Source organism: Ixodes scapularis, unplaced genomic scaffold, assembly GCF_016920785.2.
Source record: "Ixodes scapularis isolate PalLabHiFi unplaced genomic scaffold, ASM1692078v2 PGA_scaffold0__279_contigs__length_252992795, whole genome shotgun sequence".
Taxonomy (NCBI): Eukaryota; Metazoa; Arthropoda; class Arachnida; order Ixodida; family Ixodidae; genus Ixodes; species Ixodes scapularis.
Genome location: NW_024609835.1, coordinates 181,305,150 through 181,328,016, shown reverse-complemented (window position 1 = coordinate 181,328,016; position 22,867 = coordinate 181,305,150). Strand labels below are relative to the sequence as shown.

The 22,867-nt window shown below is 45.3% G+C and overlaps 1 protein-coding gene across 1 annotated transcript in view; it reads right to left on the bottom strand.

Annotated features, from left to right (window-relative positions):
- Positions 1-182: 182 nt before the first annotated feature.
- The window catches only part of LOC120843219, a 33,150-nt gene continuing 10,465 nt past the window's right edge, over positions 183-22,867 (bottom strand). The window contains exons 2-3 of the mRNA XM_042290663.1: positions 2,112-2,258; positions 183-312 (exon numbers count right to left, since the gene is read on the bottom strand). Of these exons, the coding sequence (XP_042146597.1) occupies positions 290-312; positions 2,112-2,258 (170 nt within the window). The 3' untranslated portion in view covers positions 183-289. The remainder of the gene's footprint in view (positions 313-2,111; positions 2,259-22,867) is intronic.

Here is a 22,867-nt window from a genome sequence, read left to right as displayed (position 1 = left end):
AGATGTAGCTGCTTTGTTGTTGTTGTTTTTTTCCGGCTCGTTATTGTTTGTTCCACTGCTAACGTGACTGACTTATATTTTATTTTTCAACAATGCTGAAGAGAAAAAAAAACACAACACCACGAATGCGGTCCACAATTAACAAAAAGGCATCAAGAAGCTTTAGGTCAACTCACGAGCCAATGGGACGAATGTGATTGTGAATGCGCACGTCCATATTCAGAATAGGAACTCGATGTCCACTGCCGCATCCCAGTTTTTATTTCTCTAATTTAGTCTAGAGATTTAGTCATGGAATATGGTGGTTGTGATCTACAAAAAAGAAACGGTTCATCAAGCCACAGGAACGAACTGATTCGAATTAAATGAATATAGTGCTTTGGCAGCAAATGTCGAGATGCAGCTCACGGGGGTAAACTTCCTTCTCTCTTTCTGGCCCCGTTTCGACACATCTATTTTCCTTTCACCACAGTATAGAGCAAGCTGTGACCATATTTCATTTCTTCGTACTGTCAGTCAGTGAAAGCTATTACAAGGGTAGAAATCACTACACGTATCAAAACGCACTCATTAACAGAACTAACGCTAACAAGAAAAACCGTAACAAAAAACAGGGAAAGAAATACTACAAGAAAACAAAATATTGCTATCGTTTATCTGTTCAACTCACTTCAATCGCTGCTCATACGGTATATTGCTTACGCAGCATGGCTAGTCTTTTTTTAAAAAATGTAGAGCCTTCCGCGCATGTGGCTGGAGCGGGCTCGCTCCCGCGTAGCGGCGCTCGCTGGCTACAAGATCTCCGAGAGAGAGGGGAAACTTCGCTCTCGCATCGCGCTCGCCTTGATAACAAAGAAGCACACAACGAGAGCAGGCAAGACGCACGGCGCACCCGCTATTTTGCGCGACTTTGGCCCGATTCGTAAGCGAAATCACCCCGCGCTCTCAAAATCTCGCAGCTAGCGAGCGCGGACGATAAGAGCGCCGCTGCACGGGAGTAAGTACGCTCCGGCCACGCGCGCCTTGGGCACTACACTTTTGAAAAAGACTACACAGCTTCGACCCCACTTTGGGCAGTCCGCAAAAGACGGTTTTTCGACGTATCGCGCTTAGATTTACAACACAGAGGTGCGGCTAGGTGGTACATTTATAACGTTAGATTATGAACAGATAAACATGCCTTCTTCAAGGAAGAAAAAGAAAAGAACCTGTTTCGCGCAGTCTTCAGCTCCAGTTTCCGGGCGACGCAGACGGTGCTCGTTGACTTGGACGCGCCGCCGACAATTGGAGTGTGCATCGAAGGCGAGCGGGGCGCGCCAATATGGGTTTTGATAGCAGATGGTATAGGTATGGTGTCTGGAACGCTTCTCCGACTGGTCTGTTTACAGCGTCCAAAAAACTGGTCCCTCGATTCCCGCCTGGTGACGTCATAGAAGTGTCATGCTGTCGCCGGTCGCGATCCTGGGGGGGACTCAGGAGCTATGGTGGATGTGGCAGACGCCTGTTCTGCTACATGTCACCCGTCACTGTGACAGTCCACGGAAGCTACAACAGCAGAAAGCTGGGACGCCTGAGACGCTGTGACGACAGCGACACTCGCGTTCGCTCGTGCTTTTCGCCAGCATTTCTCCGACCAACCGCCAGGATCGCAACAGGCAACAGCATGACACTCCGGCTTCTGTGACGTCATTTGTTGCCACTTGGGAACCACTTTCGATGTATGGGCAGCATATAGGACGCTAAACGCACCAGTCGGAGACGCGCTCCAGGCACCATAGTACAGCAAAAGCTTTTCGATGCATATGCCATCTGTTGGCAGCGTCTCCAAGTCAACGAACACCGTCTGCGTCGCTCGGGTAATGACGCCGTAGATTGCCCGAAACAGGCTCGCCTTTTTCCTTTCTTGAACGAGGTAAGTTTATCCGTTGATATTTTAATTTTATGAGTGCACCGCCCAGCCGCACCTCTCTAGTAAATCCACCCTCGATACGTTGAGAAACCGATTTTCGCGGACTGTCAAAAGTGAGATCAAAGTGTTAGTGTACATGCTGTAGTTTATCCAGTCACTCATATAGGATGATCAAACCACTAAAAAATACGCATTCACTCACCGTCCAGCAAGCGACTCAACCTTGCTAAGACGTCTGCCCGGCCCTCGTCCGTCTTTCCAAGTCCTTTGGCAGTAGGCTGAAGGTCGAATGACAGATTCTTGCCTCCGATAGCCGTGGCCAGATCACCAACTCTCGGCTCGCCCTTCGCTGCGGCAAAAATGAACCGTCTCAAACCCGCAGATCCTGATATCCAGCACGAACGCAGTGTTACTGACAGCCCCGTAGAGCGACATTTGAGTCGAGCGCTTGGAGTTCGCCTTATTTGCTTCGATTGATAGAGTATGCTTCATATCCAGACGTTGGAATGAAAAAACAATTGGACATCGCAAACTCGAGGTAGCGGTTGGCCTTCACTACTCAATTTACTCAATTTCTAAGTGAGAGCTAAAAATAACGGAATTAGACTTGTTTCTCTCTACCTGTTTTTACTACTGCTGCAACCAATGTCGGATAAACCTCCGTTGGCGTGCGTACGGGACAAAAACGGAAAGAAAAAAAGGAATGACGACGAGGAACGTCAACGATGGAACGTCTTGGCCTTGCAAGCTTTCAAATGTTGATGTTTTATTCGCAGCGGTGTAAATAGGAAAGTTTTGTTCATTCTGTGGGAATGGATCGATTACTGTGACGACCCGCAAAGTTGAGACGGGAAACCGGTTCGACATCGCAAACACGGGGCAGCGGTTGGCCTTGACAACTGAAACCGCGGCACGGGCGGCTACATTACACAGTCCCTGCGGTGGTTGTCTCGACGATGTGTATAAGCGGTTACACGCGTGCATGTACGCAGGTCCCACTCGGAACGTTGTTTATCCGATAAAGACGGATGCCCCCTAGACGTGTTGCATTAAACTCCCTGTAAAATCTCTGTCTGCATGCACTTTTTTTTAGCAGTTATTGACATCCTGTAAAAAACACAAGACCCCCCCCCAAAAAAAAAATTTTTTTTTTTGTCAGACGATTTATTTAGGTGTTGGAAGACTAGCCAATTAATATTTTGCTACAGAGTCACGTATATTTTTGATAAAGCCAAAGAAAAACGCAACTGCTCCAAACCGAAACCTCCGCACGGCCCGGCCGTCACGTGCCTAAACCCAACCTTGCGTCGTTTTTTTTTTTTTTTTTTTTTTTTTTTTTTTGCGGGAACCGTTTGCCGTGCGATTTTTTGCAGTTATGTTTGTTCCGCTCGCTGTTCTCTAATTCAAGATGAATTTTTTTTTTTTTTTTTTTTTACATTGCAGACTTGGAAATGAGTAGCGAGTGCCCGTGGTGAATTCCCTTGATCGGCTCCAAAAGAATACCTCCAAGATGTCGATGCCGAAAGTTGCATTCTGCGGCAGAGTCTGCACAAGTTACCGAAAGATCAACGGGATCGGGACCAATGGCTGGCTACAATTCCTGTAGAACAGTTACGGGCACCTTGGCAAGGACGCTACGCAATTTATCTGCTCCTTGCCTTATGTGGAACGTGACTACATTAAGTTCGCAGGTGTCAAGAAGGGAATCGCATACCATCTATTTCAGCGAAGTTTCGTCCACAACATTTGGTTGTTTTTTCCGGGATAATTGTAAAAATAAAATATATAAATATCGCGAAATGTTTGGAAAAAAAAATGCACCCACACGGGGGTTGAATTTAGGCCCGCTGCGTGTGAAGCGGACATCTTTCCACTGAGCTACCGGGGAACTCGTCGTTATCATGTAGTCGGTATACTGTAGGTCGGAAACCTTGCTGCCGATTTCCTTCCAGCGAAGGAACTCCCGCCTCGCAGTAGGACAGCACCACGCATTGGCCACATTTTACACCTAGTAAAGAAATCGTACGCGCGCATGTTCAACTCGAAGGACGCACTTCGTGCTTGACGTTTGCGCGAGCGATGTCTTCATCCACGAGAAGGGGCAATGGCTCGTCGACGTCTTCGTGCAAATCGGCCTGGTGGTTGGGCGTGTCGTACGGGAGGAAGATCAATTCTTTTGATCAGTTCAAGATTTCTCTTTCGAAGGAAGACCCATTCGCCGGTACCGCGAACGACAGTTCCGAAGTAGAGGTCCCACGTCCGTCGTCCGCTGCCATCGCAGTCCAGCCTGCGAGACCTATGATACGCGATGCGACCCCATGTTGAGGATTACGCAGTAAACGCACAGAATGCTTCCAATTCTCCGTGTAACTTTTTTTTTTTTTTAGTTCACGTATTTGCAGTTTTTTGGAAGCCACAAACAATGGGTTTCGTTTTTTTTTCGATTTTTAATATTAAGTGTGTGCTTTCAATGACCCACGACTTTGATTAAAGTTGGTGGTTGTATCTAAACTTTAGAAAACGGCCCTTGACCACGGAGAGGAGAGTGAGCGCGACTAAAACAGGCCAGTTCTCGATGGGCGGTAGTCGGGCAGAAAGAAGCCGAATTTCGAGCCGCCAATTCTGTTCTGGGCAGTTGGGCTCTCATATGTCACGTACAACTCAAACCCTTGGCGAGCATTAATACCGTGTCAGTGCCGGCTTTTAATGTTCATGTTTCTTGCTTCGCGATTCGCACTATTGCGTTCTTATTCGCTATTGCTGCCATCTCATTGGGTGCGGAGCTATTCGGAGACGTTCGGGACTCACCACGCCCTTCGCTTCTTAGGTTGTCGGTGATATAATCGAATGGGAAGACGGCGAAGGAAGCGGATAGAAACAAAGTGAATAACGTCTAGCCGCACCGAGAGTACGTTTTAACGTGTCTTCTTAAACAAACAACTGTGCAGCAGAAAAGGTACGGTCAGTGCGCAAACTAGCTGGTGGAAGTTTACCACGATGATTTTAGAGACGCCCTCTGTCCCTGATACTTTCTATTCCACTGTAAAAAAAAAAAATTGTTTTAGTTTTGGGTTAGAATGATAACAGCAAAAAAAGGAAGCGCAACGACGCCTTTGAGTTGCTGCTATTTTTATTTGCTTGTCAATAACAAGATACCATGTTTCGATGCGCAAACCCTTTCACGTCCAAACTAACGCGTAGAGCTTTTTTTTTTTTATTATTATTATTTCACCATTTAAGAGAAAGAAAGTTTAAAAAGTCTGTGCCGCATACATTAATTCTAAAAACTAAGCGTTTTCCGGTTGGTTTTAAATATTTATTTCTTTATTTTTATATAGCGGCGCTTTTGTCCAAGGACTTTCTGGGAAGCGTTGGATTTGTACTTGCAACAATTCATATCCAATCTATTAGTGGTGGTGAGCATAAGTTGCGCAGGTTAATTTATATTTAGTCTTAACGTAATAAAAGCGCTAAGAAAAAACAAGAACAGATTAAGGGTTGACGACAACACAAGACTGTTAGTCTGCTCTGTCAGCTTTTATATGCCTTAGCATTACTACCTACGTGACAGGAAAATCAGACGGCGTCCGTCTGTGGACAAAACAGTGGAAAGGGAAGCGCGTGCGGAGAAAAAAGGAGAGAAGTGAAGGGGACGAAGGCGAGAGGAAGGCGAAGGTCGCAGGGTAGAAGTCAATGCGCCCGCGGCACGCTGACGCGAGAGGGAGGCAACTGCACGGGCGGTAAAACAAAAGTACTCCGGCGTTTTCTTCATAGTGCCCGATTTGCCTGAAAGTTTGCTAAACACAACAGGCGTCGCTGAAATAATAACCCAAACATTAGGCAAAAAAAAATGTTTTTCGGAAAGTTATTGAACTTATACATTTTTGATCCTCGCCGTGTTTTTTCAAAGTGAAAGCTTCTACTGGCAACAATGAAGAAGTGACGTCAGGGGAAGGCAGGGGTTAACTCTTTGCTCTGAAGACCTTGTTCCCAATTGATTACAAATAGTTTCAAGCCCGCTCCATGACCTGCGCGGCAGCACGAAGCAAATGCTCGGAATAGTCCGCTTTTAGAGCACCCGCTCCCCTGAAAGACTGCCTACCCCTGACGTCACGGCACTGAAAAGCGCGGGTATATTGGCGTGTCGGTCTTGTCATCATTTTCACTTGCCGATTTTGTAATAACTATTTCAAAGTTCGCGATAGGAATTACAATACTGGAAAGGGTAAAGGCCGCATTCCAAAAATATAGTTAGATGGGGTTGCTAAAAAAACAAAAAAAAAAACGCTGGAGTATCATTTTAAGCAGGCGTCACATGAGTGGTGAAACTGGGCGCCGCGCAGCGTTCCGCATGACTCTCAGCCTGGCGCGATACCAGGGGCGGATCGAGAACTCGGTTTTGGGGGGGGGGGGGGGGGGGGGGGGCGGTAAATTTTGTACGGGTACTATTCTCCCACTCTTTCGTGTGCACCGGGGAGTCCCCCCATGTCAAATTGCCCTCCGAGAAGGGGGGAGGGGGGGGGGGGGGTCGACCTTGTTTGGGGGGGGGGGGCGGCCGCCCCCGTCGCCTCCCCCTTGGATCCGCCACTGCGCGATACGCGATGGTATTTGTGAATCCAGAGCACAAGCACGCAAAAGCCCGTCGCGTGACACACATAGTTGTTGAGCTACCATTGGTACCGAACGTAGAGCGACTGGAAGTGCTTCTCTCTTCGCTTTAAAACGCAGTATTTAAACGCAAAGCGTAAACTAAAGTATTCAGATTAAAAATAAGCAAAATATAAAACCGGCGCATTCCTTATTGTGCTAACATTATATTAATATTAAAGTAACAAAGTTGAAGAAAATATACCGCAAAACGTATATGGAACCCTGAACGCCGCTACGAAGTTTTAGAAATGGAGGCCCAGGTTGAACAGAAAAGGATGGCGCGAATCGCTTGTACGAGACGCGACCAGCTTTCATGAGGCACTTGGCGCTTTCGTTCGAAAGTACACGGAAATGTTTTATTGAAGTTTTGACAAGGAAGTCGAACCGAATGCAATGATTATCAGGTATTATGATTGTGGCATTGAAATGAACAGTGACAAATTGGTATCCCCGAGCATCATAAAAACAATATGCATGGGAGTAAATACCTACCAACGCAGTCCGAAATGGCAACCCAGCAGAGAAATCCACCTTTCGTCGAAAATTTGCTGCCTCTTAGACACGCGACTGGGTTTGAGACTAAGGGGCGAGAAAACAACACCCGCCTCTCCCACCCATTCGACTCTTGTTCGCCCATTCATTGAGGCGCTGTGACCTAGATACAGCTCCCCCGAAGTCGCCTTTGTCCTCATCGGGGGTTATCTTCTGCCCGAAGTCGACACAAAGAAACCATCTTCTCTCTGCTCCGCCAGAAGGTAGAGAGGGAGGGTACTAGAACTATTTACTCTCGAAAGGATGTTTCTACAAAAGGTTCATCCCGAAATCCACACGTTTCTTCGCCCCCCGGCGGCATCGAATGGCTGGCTCGGTAAACCTGACGGCGCCAAATGTCTCTCCGGTACGAAGTGCACCGCCTCTTAATTCTTCCTACACCCCTATCGGCTGTGGCCAGGGCCGGCCCTAGGGGTGGGCGACGTGGGAGCTCACCCAGGGCGATATCAGAAGGAGGGCGCCGCCATGCCGGCTATTAAATTTCTTTTTTTTTTTTTCTTTTTTTGACACAGCGTTTGACATGACGATCACCATTCGTCTCTGGAATGCGGTTCCCAACTGCCAAACGATCGTATTGGGCAACTACTCACAGGTTTAGTAACAACGTGATGCCTTGCTTAGTAAATACGGGCGCATTCGCGACTCCAACTGTCCATAGGTGGCGCCACCCATTTTCTAAAATGGCGGTTATAGTAAGGGTCGAGGATGCGTGCCGAGCCCTGTCTAGTGTGCTGGCTTCACTGAGAGACATAAATTCTTCCTGCTTATACGAGGATACTAGGGTGTTATGCTCGATGGTCGCCTTTTCATCCTGAAAACAAATACGATCTTTAGCGTAATGTTTACGCCAGGAGGCACTTTTGCATTCAGGAACGAAACCAAAACTAACTTGTATTTTTTATTTAATTTCTTGATATGGGGGGGTGTTAATTTCGCCGTCTCTCCTAACTCCAGATCTGCCTCACAGCGTAATTACTGCGCTAACGAAATTGTTCGGGGAAAATTTATTTTGTGACATACATGTTTAATCCAGGAACTTAAAAATACTTTGGAGAGTACAGTGTTTCTTTAACGACAGGGTCTTCCACACACCTTAGAGGTAACATAATATTGTATTTGTTGAAACATTCCGCGCTGATATTTGTGGGCTCTTGCTGCCTTTTCTCACTTAGATAATTGTCATGTAAAATAATGAACTTCGGGCACTTTAAACGGCTTTGGAGCATTTAGATGAACCATTATTTTAGCATTATTCCCAGCCCAATATTAGCAGAGTCCATCCAAATTTTAACAAATATCGCCACGAGTGATGGGTTTATGTGTTCGCGAAAGGTATAAATAAAAATAAAGACGCTGTTCTCAAACCAAAACGTAATCTGAGTCCGACAACAGAAGTCTGTCTTAATGGCAACGCGTGACGCATATATATGACATCCAGTGATTATGGCGATGTCTGTTTTTCATACGCTAAAAATAAAAGAAAATAAGACATTACTGTGAAGACTACGGTTAAGTGGCATACTTCTGTGATTCTGGCGTTCTTTTAGCTTTACATTACGACCATTTGTATAAATAATAATACAATTAAAATATCTTATTAAGAGTTTTTCAAACTCTTATTAAATTTGTTGCTTATGATCGCATTCTAAACGCGCGATGAAGTATGGCAATCGAAAATTGGTAAATCATCATCACTGGTGCTAAATGCAGACTTCTTAATTAACGAGTTAGGAAGTAAAAATAGTCTAAAACCAATTAAAACATCCTAGCTAGTCGGAGAATCCATGTAAAATTATATTAACAGTGGGTAAACCATATGGTGTTATCAAAGTCGCGACCTCTGGAAATCAGCAAAACTTCCAAATTCGCCGCCAATCCTTCTGGACCAAACGTCCTGAAACACGAAAAAACGGATTCCGTTGTTTGTTTTCAGAGCGCAGCTCTTAGGCGCCCGTTTCCGGGTTGAACGGCGTCGCCGACACCGTCGGCGTAACCGCGCGTTGCATTATGGGACGTTTCCCATAATGACGTCACAAGTGCCATCACGTGAATGACTGTGACGTTACGTAACGTCATATGTAACGTCACGCTAAGGAATGTAACGTCACGCGAAATTGAGCGAAAACATTTTTCCGATAAATTTAACAGAAACATTTGCCCGCTCAATTGAGCGAGGAAATTGACCTCACGTCACCTCAACACCAATTCAGTTTCCCTGCTAAATTTAGCAGATTTATTTTCGCAAAATTTCCCGCTAAATATAGCGGGAAATATAGCGAAAATTTTCCGCTTAATGAGAATGAAACAGGAGAGGAGGATGGCAGGGTGCGGAGGGGAAGGAGGGGGGACATACCCGCCCTTCCGTACCTCCCTTCCTCGTCCTCAAGAGCTGCTCTCTAATTCGACATCACAAAGAATTGTAAACGTCTTTTAATAATTTCTATTACAAAACTACCCAGAACATTTATTTTCTTTTTATTTTACGCGACGCCATTTTGTCATTCTCAGCCTTTCCAGTATACGAAGGAGCGCCCACCCGCTTGCACGTCTGCTCACTGCAGCACGTTTCATTGGTGTTGGAAAACCGACGAAACATTATCGTTGCGCATTCTACAGTGCGAGTGGGCGGATCACAAAACTGCGGTCATGCATTGGCGCATGGCAAAGACGCACAAGTACAGCGTGGAATACGCAAGTCTAACGCAAACGAACAGCACTTCCATTTGTTTCTATACGTAATACTGCAACTCTCTAGTAAGAAGTGTCCAAATCACATAAGCCCATGACGTTCTAGCGAACAACGACATTTGAGCGAATCGACGTTTTAACGAATAACAGGGACGCGTGTTATCCCCCCCCCCCCTCCTTCCCCCCGCTCTGCGCGTACGCCGCTTTGCGGCGACAGTTTGCGGGGGCTCGTTACAAACTTTTGAACCCGCTTGGCCCACCCGTAAATGCCGCATAGTGGGGGCGGACTATTGGCTAAAGTGTCATTCGGTTAAACGTGGGCGTACACAGCACCGAACCCAAACCGAACAGACCAATCGAATGGTCCCCATATTTGCTTTTCCGCCGCTCGCCGCTACGAGCAAAGGACGCACTGCGCGCAACTATCTGAACCGACCACTGATCTCCACTATAGGGTGCCGGATGGCGCATTCACCAGAAAGGTATGAAGCCACCAGAAGTAAGCACTTTGTCCTAGAAAAAAGCGCTTGACAGACCTTTCAACTCTTCCGAGTGCTGGATCGAACAGCGTTCAAGGCGCTGGATTTTTTCTTGTCATTCCGAGAGGGCCTGCTTTTTGCGGAGTAACAGCGCATGCGGACCCTAGAAGTCTCCTCGGAAGTCATTCTGTATGAGATTCTAGTTCATCGAGTGTGCGTATGTCCCACGCTCAAATGCCTGATTCTCAGGATTTAATTCACGACGGGAGTATTAAAACCGAATCCAAGACACAAAAACGCATGGACCAATATATCGTCTGAATGCATTAGGAAGCCCAGCACACGCCCGACTTTCGGGACAAGCATCGAACTTCCGGTGGCTTCACTTGCGCCAGGCTCGGGCAGCAGCTATAGCCTGGTTCAGACAGTTGCGTTTGGCTGCGTTCGACTGCGTTGCGGCAGCGAGAAACCAGGAGATCCCTGCTGCTTATATCGCGTGCCAAGATGATTCCTTCAATTGGATTCCACGCTTCGTACGAAGCACAGATGTGCTGGTGACTCGCTTTCGGTTCTCGCCGCAACGCAGTCAAACGCACTCAAACGCAAGTGTCTGAACCGGCCTTATGCGGCCAGATCCGAGCGGCGGCACTCTGCGAGGCGCATACGTCCCAGGTACGAGGAACGCGAGAGCCGGTTGCCATTGATGCTGCCACGCGCTGCCGCGCGGCACCCGTTTCCATCGCTGATGTGTCCCCTGCCTTCGCCCATACGCGCGCGGATGCTGGGGCAAGTCTGAATTTGCAGGTGTGCGGAGCGCATATGCCTTGGTTTGTGCTACGAGATGGAGAGCGAGCCAAGTACTAGCGCTGGTCCAAGTAGGCGCCAAAAGAAGACGGATAGTAAACGAAGGAGACGGGCTCCGAAACCGGTGAACATCGAAAGCAGCGTCAGGCAGCGGACACCTCCGCTAAGCGTACAAGGTCGGCGAATGAGACAGAGGAGCGGAAGCAGCGCGTAGCAAAGGAAACCCACAAAGCCGGAAAGTATTAAAGGAAGATCCATTGGTCGATTCTTAGGGAATGCGTTAGCATGACCCTTGGGAAACGCCACACATTCCTGTTTTTTTTTTTTTTTTTTTTTTTTTTTTTTGGGGGGGGGGGGGGAAACATTAGCACTTACCCCTTAACGAGGCCAAAAAGAGGCAGCAAAAAATGGAGCCATTCCACTCCGTGAAGGTTGTCGGCCAGCGAAGCTGTAGAGCAGTGGCTCTCAAATGGGGTCCACGGACCCCAAGGGGTCCGCGAAGCCCTCCCTGCCTCGTCAATTAAGCCCGCCATATCTTTTTTTTTTTTCAGATTAAGGAGAAAAGTTTTAGTTTTCGAGTGAGTTTTCTCGTATGTATGTCAATAAGATAAGCCTACGCCACGCACCCCTTAGTTGTATTTATTTATTAAATCCTTATCACAATTCAACTATGCCTTTTCCTTTCCCCCACCATTACCGGGGTCCTCCATCATCTCCGCCGACCCACAAGAGGTCCTCAAAACAACAATGGTTGAGAACCACTGCTGTAGAGCAGCACCACACATGATTCCCCAAAAGACACAGAAAAACACTTCACCAGATGTTTATTTACACTATGTATACATAATTTTGCAACGGTAGTGATCATTGCTTTGTGATCACTATGATACACACTAATGGGTCCCGTTACCACGTCGGTGAGATTCTTTGCTAAAGTTAAATCTATGCATATAATGCTTCACATATATAAAAGCTGCTGCTTTCATAAATGTAAAGCAGGGACGTCACCCGACTCGAGCGGGACAAGGCCCATTGTTCTCGGATGTATCTCCCTAATCACACGTTTCGACGTCTTTCCTTATCACAATGCATATCGAGGTAACGGAGCGTATATGCATTTCCATGCAGTGGAGCGCTTTCACATGCCTCTTAGTTCCTGGACATGGATACCAAAAATGCATGGAACCCAAGCCATCTACAGTTTTGATGTAAAATAGAGGAAAGACAGGAGAAAGCCAAAAGAGAAAAGTGAAAGAGTCAGCGTTAGCGTCTCCCAATAAGGGTCATGCTAACGGATTCCTTAAGGATCCACCAGTGGATCCTTCTTTAATTTATTAACCTTACTAAGTACACATGTTTCTCTCTGCAGGACATCTTTGGCCGAGGTCGAATGTGGAGGCCAGTTCAGTCTGCAGAGTCGTGAGCAGCATTAGAGAGGCAGGCAATGCCGTATGCAAGTGCTACACTAGAAATTCAATATCATAAAGAGTTGTTTTTTGTGGCGATTTTTGTTTCTTCTTTTTTTCACTTTTAGTGAGTAATGAGCCATCTAGCCCAACTCACCATTTTGTTATATTCAGTCGGCTTGCTTTCTTCCATATGCACTTTCTGTAGAACTGAATCTCTTTTTAAATCTTGTCATATCAAAGTTGCCGCCTTCCTCGCTGTTGGGCACTTCACAAACTTTGCTCCCCCGCGATCTATAAAAAAAGTCAAATATCGCGCCACGGCTCCCGGCGGTTCGTGATGACCCAGACTTTTCGATTTCAGTACATGAACAATGATACAGACAACTGAAGTTGAAGTTTTATTTGAGAATCAATATGGTGGGAGGGAATCAGCTAAGCTGGGTAACACTTGAAAAAGAAAACAAAGTACACACATGCCAGCAGGGATGACTGCTCCTCGTGACTAAAGTAAGCTTGTTCGTTAGAGCACGGTTCCTCGAAACGAGGGCGGAGTTTGAACTACGCAACTCTTAGTTCCGACGGCATCATGAGCTGCGACCTCTACTTTGTTTTCATGAGCGCCACCGCAGAGAAGCCAAGTTCACATATTTTTCAAGTTTCGAGATTCGTCGCGACACCTCGCTGAGTCTCTCGCTACTTAACATTGGAGTCCCGGTCCGTAGTCTGGGAAACACTGTTGTACAAAACAAAAACTGCAAATAAATTAAATTTTATTCGTATTTGTGTACAAGTTTGTGCGACCCATCACCGCAGATGATTAATCAGAGTAACGCCTGGTACAATCCGTCACAGGAACGCCCATCCCCCATCCGTTTTTTTTATATGTCTAGGGAAGGGGTGGCCAAGCTGGGGCTAGCAGCTCCCTCCCCTACACCTCCCCCCCCCCCCCCTCCCACACACGCACACACACTTCCCCACCTCCCTCCCGGTCACACGAGCACTTCCCCAAGAAGAGAAATGGAACGTGTTTTAAATCGAAAGACAGGTTGCGGTTTGATAGTCTTGTGCTACGGCGACCTTACGTACTGTTCGACAGCTTTTGACTCGGATAGATTGAAAGTAGTGAGAGTTTCGTTTACTGCTCTAAACAAAAGTCCCCCCTCTCCTCTACCTTTGAACAACATCTCTCCCGCCTTACTTTGGTCTTGAGATGCTTCCGTAAAGCAGGTCTACAACTCAACGTAAAGAAATGCGCCTTCGGTATTACGGAAATCCAAATCCTTGGCCATGTAGTCAGCCGTCAGGGAATATCCCCCGATCCAGAAAAGCTCCTGGCTGTCACAAATTTTCCTCGCCCTGCACATTTAAAAGCTTTGCGCTCTTTCCTTGGCTAGTTCGATTAAAAGATCGAGGCTGAAACGGACCGCTCTTGTCCTTGCTCCTGATTTCCATCGTAACAATATATATATATATACCGTATATTTATTACAAGGTGGTCGGATTCATAATACGGATATTTATCGCACAGTCCTAAGAAATGTAAGCAGAAACACCCTATATGCCTTTTTGCTATTACTGCAGTCTCCACAACTCCCATAATCTCATAAATTCCTTAAAACATTAAGAGAGTGGAAGCTAGGAAGCTAAACTTCAAGTTACGGCCCCAGCTTGGATCATAACGTCCTAAATGACGGGCAGGTGCTCCAAGTAAGCACCTGCCTGTCATATATCTTACGGCTTACATGTCTTACAGAAGATGCCTAGTAGGCATTTCTATACAATTACGTTGGAAAATATCACTGACAAGCTGCCTCTACCATCAAAGTGTATTTGTGAATTATATCTCACACTTTCAGGTGACCCCGATAATTCACGTTCGAAAAGATTCGAGCGTTTACGATTTGTTACACCGCTTAGGCTTTGCTGGATTTTTGAGGCGGCTACGCCACTGTGCTACATGAGATATTTTTCTTACTATCAATTTCACTTATTATATTGTAATTCTGAAGCTTTTCACAATTCAGTAGTTCCAATGGACGCTATGGTTATTACTGTAAGTGCGCAAGAATAAAGATTTTCACATTTTAAAACTTTTGTCCACGAGCGTTCTCCCTTTCAAGCCGGAAAATATATGTCTTTTTCGCCCGACATGGTTTGTGAACAGTCGGTCTATTTTCATTAAGTATGTTCTTGACACGCCTTTGTGGGCACTCTTTCGGGTCGCAGAAAACTTTGACAGTAGTGCGAATGAAGTAACGTTGTTGCTAGACTCATTTATTGTGTTTTCTAAATGATATTTTTAGCAACACCCAGGCTCACTTGCTCTTACTTCGTTCGTTAAGAACATCCTAAACAACAACCAAAAAAAATTGCCCTAAAAGGCAGTTTTTTTTTTAAATATGTATTCAAACATATTTTTCGTCCAAAGAAGCAAACCCAAATCACTCAAATTTTATCCACATTCAGATAATAAAACAGTTAACCTAAATTGAGGCTTACGTTGAACGAGTATGATCTTTATTATGAGCAGCACGTCTGGGAACCAAGAAAAGTGCTGAATTTTGCTTATAACCACGTCAATAAAACACGTAAAAAAAATGTTTGTGTGTTAATATTGCATTCGTTGCAGCCCTGTTTCACTGAAGCACAGCGCAGAGGACAATTGATGGCACCTCTCAGTCAAGTCTCTAACTAGTCAAATACAACGTAGAGGAGATAGATGAGGATGCAGTTTCCCCGAACCTACTAAATATAGTTTGTGCGTAGCACTGTACATTGGGTTGGAGCTGAGCTAGTTGAGCCATGATTAGAAATAGAACCAGTCGAACGTTCGTTGGGTTCTAGTTCTTTCTATTTAATTATTCCAGGCTATCTGAGCAACGAACACAATACCCAGCCTATTAATCATTTCTTATGTTTACGTTGTAGCACTCGCAGGACTCACCCTTTCGACGTACTTCCTGCTGATAAGGTGCCTAATAATTGACATCAAGATGTCATAGACAAATGATTGTCTGATCACATGGATGGCTTTCAGCCGGAAAGGCAGACAATTCTGTAATGTGTGAAAAGAACCTTAAAGACTCTGCTGCGGTGACAGAATAATGCACGTAGAATACATACAATATTTGTTTGTATCTGGAATCAAATAAATGTACTAGATTTGGCTGGGCGGACATTTATTTATTTATTCATAATACCTTGAAGGTCGAATCTGGACATTACACAGGGGAGGGGGGGGGGGGGGGATTTGTTCAGATTACAGTATAGTCAACACTTATGAGAGACGAACATTTACTATGTTGCAATATATTATAAACAAAGTATAAAAATTCCGAAAGTAACCACTGTAGTGGTCACTGCAGTGGTTACTTTCTCAGCAACTATTCAAAATAAGTAGGAGAAAACAAAACTTATAAGGTTTCCAAATCGTAACTTTACTCTCGCGGCACACATACAGCACTGCAAAAAACAGAAGAAGCTAGCACCGAGGTTGGCAGATGAGACCACGAGTTCTGTGAGATCAAAACAATGTTTTAAGTGGGCCAGACGCTATGGCTCAAAATCCGTCTTCATGCATGATGCTCTAAAACTAGGAACGAAAATTATCAGAGGATCCAGTGACTCAAATTGTGTGCACAATAATTGCAAAAAAAACACATAAATGTTCGGGTGGCTTCCTATTGCTAAATATTAACTAAATCAAATGCACTGGCGCATGTATACTCAAGGTGAAAACATGAATTCAGCACTGAATAGAAACTGTGCTGGTCAAGGAGTACTAATATTGAAAGCTTGATACGGAGCGCACTCTATGAAAGCCGTGTTTGTTTGACCTTCAACCGGCCGGATCGATTTTGTTACTTGAAGCCACCTGATGCATTTTGCACTGTATCATCATGAGTGTGAGCAAAACCACAACTTTCAAGACAGATGTGCTCTCACGCAATCCAACCAATGTTCCAGAAAGCAGGTTTGCGTTTGTGGCTTCGCTTAAGCGTATTCAGAAAGGGGGTTCATACTGTTAACAATCAAAATGTAATTTAAACAACATCTTGGGGCCAAGTAACTTACTCTCATTAGCGCGTATTTGCGTGAAATATTATGTGTGATCGTAACAATTTTGTTTCGGTTTGGAATGGCATGTGTACCCGATTCTACAATACCCCGTCGCCATCACTATACCATGGACATCTATGAAACCGCTTGTAAAGGACTCAATTCATAATAATGTTACTTATTTCTCAGCAAAAATACCCTTTTTTATTCTAGTAATTCACTCCTTATACAAAATCTACCAATTTTTGTGAATTTCGGCTGGAAGTGAAATATTACTCCCTCTAGAAATAAAAGAAAGCTCCACTAAGTCAAATTAGTTCAGGATGTGGCAAAAAAAAAAAAAAAAAACATCCTGGACCAGCTTTGCTATCAAATCGCTGAGCGGACCTAGAAGGAAAGACGTATCCGAGACGATAAATCTGACTTCTGTGACTTGGTAGTGGACTATTTGTACATCGTGGAAAAACAGTGGTTGCGGTAATAAGGGTGTGGACGAAGCTTTTGACATATTCTTGACGTGTCTCACTAAATATTGTCTGGCTTTATTATTTCAATGACATTCAACTTCAGTTAAAGCGCAATAAAGGTTTGATATTCAGAGTGTTAAAAATTGGAACTCACAAACACAAATTCTGTACATTGCTTCAACAAATCTATGTTGGCCGACAAAGGTTTACTCATGCTGAACCCTTCATAGTCGACAAGCACAGAAATGCCAACGGTCTGTGACGAAGGGTCCGCTGCAAGGAACTCCAGAGCCAGATGCAACGCCTGCTGAGCTTCACTGTGTGTAGAAAGGCTCGGAATCCAAGCGCCTGGAATGTTGACCGAAAATAAACACAATCTCACGCTGAGCCGGATCAGTCGTGGCAGAGCAATTCTTTCCTTCACAGCGGTAGCTCTTACGGGCTTCTAACATTTGAACATCCGAGACTAGAAGCAATTAGTGGACAATACACACACACACGCACAGGTCTCAATTGACCTTATGCGAAATTTCTTGGTGATCTGACAACACAGAGAGAGTCACCATTTTAATGTTGGCAAAACTCGTCGGTACCGAAGCAGTGGTGGAGGCATTGGAGACAATCGTACGGGCAGTGCGCGATGGCGCGGCGGCTTTGTTTTCCGCCTTCTGACCTTGAAATGTGGACGAACGGTTTAAACGGTGTTTCCTTTTTGTACAAAAAGTATTTGTGTGTACCACCATTGAGGCTTCGGCTGTTCCTGAACACAAGAAAGAAACAATAAACAACCTACCGCAACTGTTTGACGAAACACTCGGAGGCCTGTGTACGCTGGCGAAAACCGGCAGTGTGCAAGCTTCCATAGCGACGGCACTTGCTCCGCTGCTTCGACGAGGTTGTCACCAGCGTGCACAAGCCTACCAGAGGTTTGCCAGTCAGACAGTTCCGGTAGGTTGTTTAAACTGTTCGTCCACATTCCATGGTTCGAAGGCGGAAAACACAGCTGCCGCGCCATCGCACACCGCCCGTATGGTTGTCTCCGAGGCCTAGACCGTGCTTTGGTACCGACGACGCTTGCCAACATTAAAGATGGGTGGATGGATGTTAATTGCTATAAGCTTTTTAACGGCCGGCAGCTTGAGCCACCTAGCCTAAGTCTAAAAAGACAAACATATGATTCCTCCTGCCCTTCTAAGCCAAGATCTCCCCCTAACTATCACCAGGCAGTGTGGGCTTTATTAGGATGACGTTTGAGGGTTCGGGCAAAAACAAACTGAAAAACAACACCCCCCCCCCCCCCCTTTTCCCCCCGGGAGGGAGTCGCCAATTTTCGTCTGGTAAAACCTTGTCGGCGTTTATCCAGCACCGGACGCACTGGGGGAAGGTTTGAAACTTTGGGCGGGACCACCGCGGGAGAGAGTTTCAATTTTTCTCTGTCGCACATGCCCCCAGCTGTGCCATAGTTAGTTGTGCATCACACAATTTTCCTTAGATAATTTCCACCAATCTTCTAATTGCCTCTTTGTTACTGTAATCCTTTTCTCTTCCGTTCATCCATCGTCGCTACCATAACTCAGGGCCCCGGCCAAATATGTTACTCCTTCAGGGAGAGCAGGCGAAGCCCCGTGCACTTCCAAACCAAGTGTTCTAGTGCCTTGCTCTCATGGCAGGCAGCACATAATATGTCTGATTCTTGAAGTGTGGCCTTATACGTCCTCGAAACTTCCGTTCTTGCCTCAAACAGTAAAGAACTTTCCAGTGAACTGTCAAACCCATTTTCTTTCTTTAAGTTCTGTTTTTGTGTACTGCACATTGTTATAGCTGATTTTTCCTGCATTCTTACTTCCCACATTTTTCTTTCTGCCTCTTTCACCCCCTATCCAACAAATAGTCTGCTCAGTCAAATCAATAGTGTGTAGGTATTTAAATGTAAGCTTTTGGGTTCGGTTTGTCCTTTTTGTGTTTAACCATTTTATGTATAAATAATTAAATACCTTCCATGCCAACCACGTATCATCCATTACGGTCAACCTTTGTTCAAATTTCAACTCCCTAATTGCCTGCATGCTCTCAAAAGATGGCCAGCGCATGTCCCCCTGTACTCCCTATTTGATGTTTTTCCATGTGCCCCCGTGCCAATCTGCGTACGCTTCTTTGTAAAATTTCTAATCCTGATTGAACCTACGATTTTATGCACAGTTCCCGATTTCCAAAAGACAGACTTAGTACTTCACTCCTTCCTATATACCTCTGACAACTTCATATCTCTTATAGTTCCATGGTGCCTTGAGTTCCATAATAGATTAATTTATTTTCCATTTTCTAATTATATTCTCCTCATGCTCGTCTAGATATTTCGTTCCTTCATTGAGCCAGACTTCCAGATAATTGTATTTTCCTGCATGTTCTATTACAATGTTTTGTACCCTCAGGGGTTCCCTCTTTTTGTCGTTAAACACAATTACTACAGACTTGTTACTACTAAAACTCATGCACAAGGTATCGCCTTTCTCTCCACATATTCCAGCTAGTTTCTGTAACGCATCCTGGTTATCTGCAATAAGTACTATGTCATCCGTAGACATCAGTCCTGGTATTACCCGTGCTACATTTCTTCCTTCTTCCATATAACTCACATCAAAACCTAAGTTTCTCTGCTGTAATTTATTTACCATTTCACTGCGATATATCATGAAGAGCAGAGGTGACAGAGGACAGCCCTGTTTGAGCCCTCTTTTTATTGCTGCGGGTTGTGTAGTTTTGCCTCCCATGTTATAACTACCTTATTGTCTGTGTACACCTGCTGAAGAAACCTAACCAAATTTGCATCTAAGTTTTACTCCTTCAGCTGACCTCGGAGTTTCTCCTGGCTCACTTTATCGTACGCACCTCTGATCTCCAACTAAGTTAACCATAAAAAAGTTTGGTTCTTCATTGCTATTTCTATACATTGTGTGGTGACGAATTAGTTATCTTCCAGTCTTCTATTTCTTCGGAATCCGTTTCGGAGCTCACCCAGTATTTGCATATCCGTTTTGGAGTTTACCCAGTATTTTCATTAAAATGACGACGCTCGCAGTGTTGTCATACCACCAAGCGATTTCGCATAAGGTCTAGTGAGACCGGTGTGTGTGTGTGTTGACCACTTTTTGTTTCTAGTCTCAGGTGCTCAAGATGCTAAACGTTCAGCAGCTTGCCGGCATCTTCACTATTACTGCTTTTTTGGGCTCCTCCCATTAGTGGAAAGAACATCTTTTCCCAGTTATCATAAGGCGCAGGGCGTCCGTCGTCTGTATTTCCAAACGGAAGCTTGAAAACCATTTCCCGCTGCCACGTTCTTCTCGAGATATGATCCTGCGGCCGCCGCGTGTGAAGCAGGAGCGTTACCACAGAGCAACGCCAATTTTGTTGTTTATTGCCCGCTTTGGCAATTGCAAATAAATTACAATGATAAAATCGCCTACACGATAAACTATGCGCGTGCATAAAGTTTCAAATTACTTCATGTCAGCAAAAACTTCCCACCGGCAGCCGATGAGGAGGACACTCGAGTGCGGCGTATACAGTTTTCAGTGCACGGGTATATTCTATTAAATACAATCGCACGGGGCGCGTGTCTACATCGCCATGTCTAATATTCGTCCTGCTTCGTCACTTAAATACAGGCCTACGAGCATGACGAAGTCATCTGGAATTTCATTATCCCTTTCAACAGGGCGAAACCTAGTGCCATGGAGTGCTACGGGGAGGTCATTCTAATTAGTCCGCTGGAAAACATTCCAACATAAAAAGGCATCCCAGTCTCAAAATATGTTATCTATACTAACTGGTCTCTTACAGAAAGTAAGAGATCAGAAAGGTTGCTTAGAAAGACCGCAGAGAACAAAACTGTATTTCTGGTCAAGCCAAGTTTTTACAGGAAGATTATTCGTGCGAAGCTTAAAATAACGTCTTAATAAAAAGCGGAATTGTCATCTTTTGAATTCTAGACAAAACGTCTTGCCCTGAACCTGCATGAAACAATGAACGGTACGCCGGTACCGAGAAAACAAATTCAATAATATCACGCGCTAAGCGCTTTCGCGTGACACTCGCCAGATATTACAAAGAAAAAAACGTACACATTGAAAATCAAACGGAATTCTTACTTCTCGAAGAAAGCTACCGATTCTACTTTGCTCGCGGCAACATAAAGGAACAACAAACGATGGGATTAATTTCGAAAGCCTGATGTGGAATACAGCACACAAAAAAAAAATCTAATTATCTCTCAGAAACATAAAACGCGAAACAACGTGTTAAAAAAACACACGCGATAATGACCATCCTACTTTGCTGAAGTAAAGTGGTTAGTTGGGCGAGTTGGTAATGATTGAACATGGTTAAAATTGCGCACAAATAGAAAGGTACAGAGAAGAGGGAAGAGAGAAGAGACAAGCGCAAACTCACAACTCGATGTATTGATGGAAGAAAAAAGAACAGCCCTCGGTATCAGCTCGAGCCGAGGCCACACTCGCACGGGGGCACCCGAGCACGCGGAGGACACACACCATCAACCACACTCGAACGACTGTAAAAAGGCTATTTCCTTGTCGGTTAAAGCCACAGAAGGATGGTTGGCACAACGCTCGCCTAAGCGGAGTATACTAAAGGCTTCAAAAATTTCGCGAGTGTGTTTTTCGGTGAATCTGCCAATTATCGAGGTCTTTTATTTGAATCTGCCAATTATCGAGGCCAATTATCGAGGTGGCAGATCCTACGTAGGACAGGCGGGACGGTGTATTAATGACCGGTTAAGGGAGCACAATCTTTCTCTAAATTCAACAGTGGGGGGTCACCTACCTCTGCATTGTCAAGCGTGTAAGTGTACACCTTCTTTACAAAAACCTCGATAAATGGCAGATTCACCGAAAAACACACTCGCGAAATTTTTGAAGCCTTTAGTATACTCCGCTTAGGCGAGCGTTGTGTCAGCTATCCTTCTGTGGCTTTAACCGACAAGGAAATAGCCTTTCTACAGTCGTTCGAGTGTGGTTGATGGTGTGTGTCCTCAGCGTGCTCGGGTGCCCCCGTGCGAGTGTGGCCTCGGCTCGAGCTGATACCGAGGGCTGTTCTTTTTTCTTCCATCAATAGAGAGTTTTAGAATAGGGGGCCCCAACGCTTTGGGGAACCCAACGCTTTGGGGTACCCAACGCAACCACACCTCACGCAGCGTGCTTATAGAATAGGGGTTGTGACGACGCTACGCGGCACGCTCGCCTTTTTCGCATGCAGCGCCATTGTGGACAACGAACGAACTTCTTAACAGTGAAAATTTATTAAAACGCAAAACATTTGCGCTGAAACGGCACTTTATTGTGGCTTGCGGTTCAAGTAATAGGGAGGGTAACACCAGTTGGAACGGCACAGCAAGACCCATCTGCCGACCGTCTCTGAATCAGAAGATTTACTTCTCTGGTCCCAAGTAGGGTGCCTCAATGACCTTCTGTTTAGAATGATGCCACCTTTTGTAGTACCCGATGCCGACAGCACACGCTCACGGGGAAAACACAAAGAAATCGACGAAAACAAAATGTCGCCATAGCACAGTCAGCGCCACAGACGCGTGCAGGGACACGCTCTTTCACGCGCTTCTGAACAAAAAATAAATGTAAAAGTGGGAACAAAATGGCCAGATGTCTCCACCCTAAGCAAAGCGCACATGAGGGCACCTATAATCACAAGAGAGTGCACGCCCTCAAATACCAGGCTATCATATGCCCCAATGGAATTATCTGCGAACTCGACGGGGCCATTCCCCGGTCACAGGCACGACGCTGGTAGGTGTAGCTTGCTCTTAGCCCATCCTGT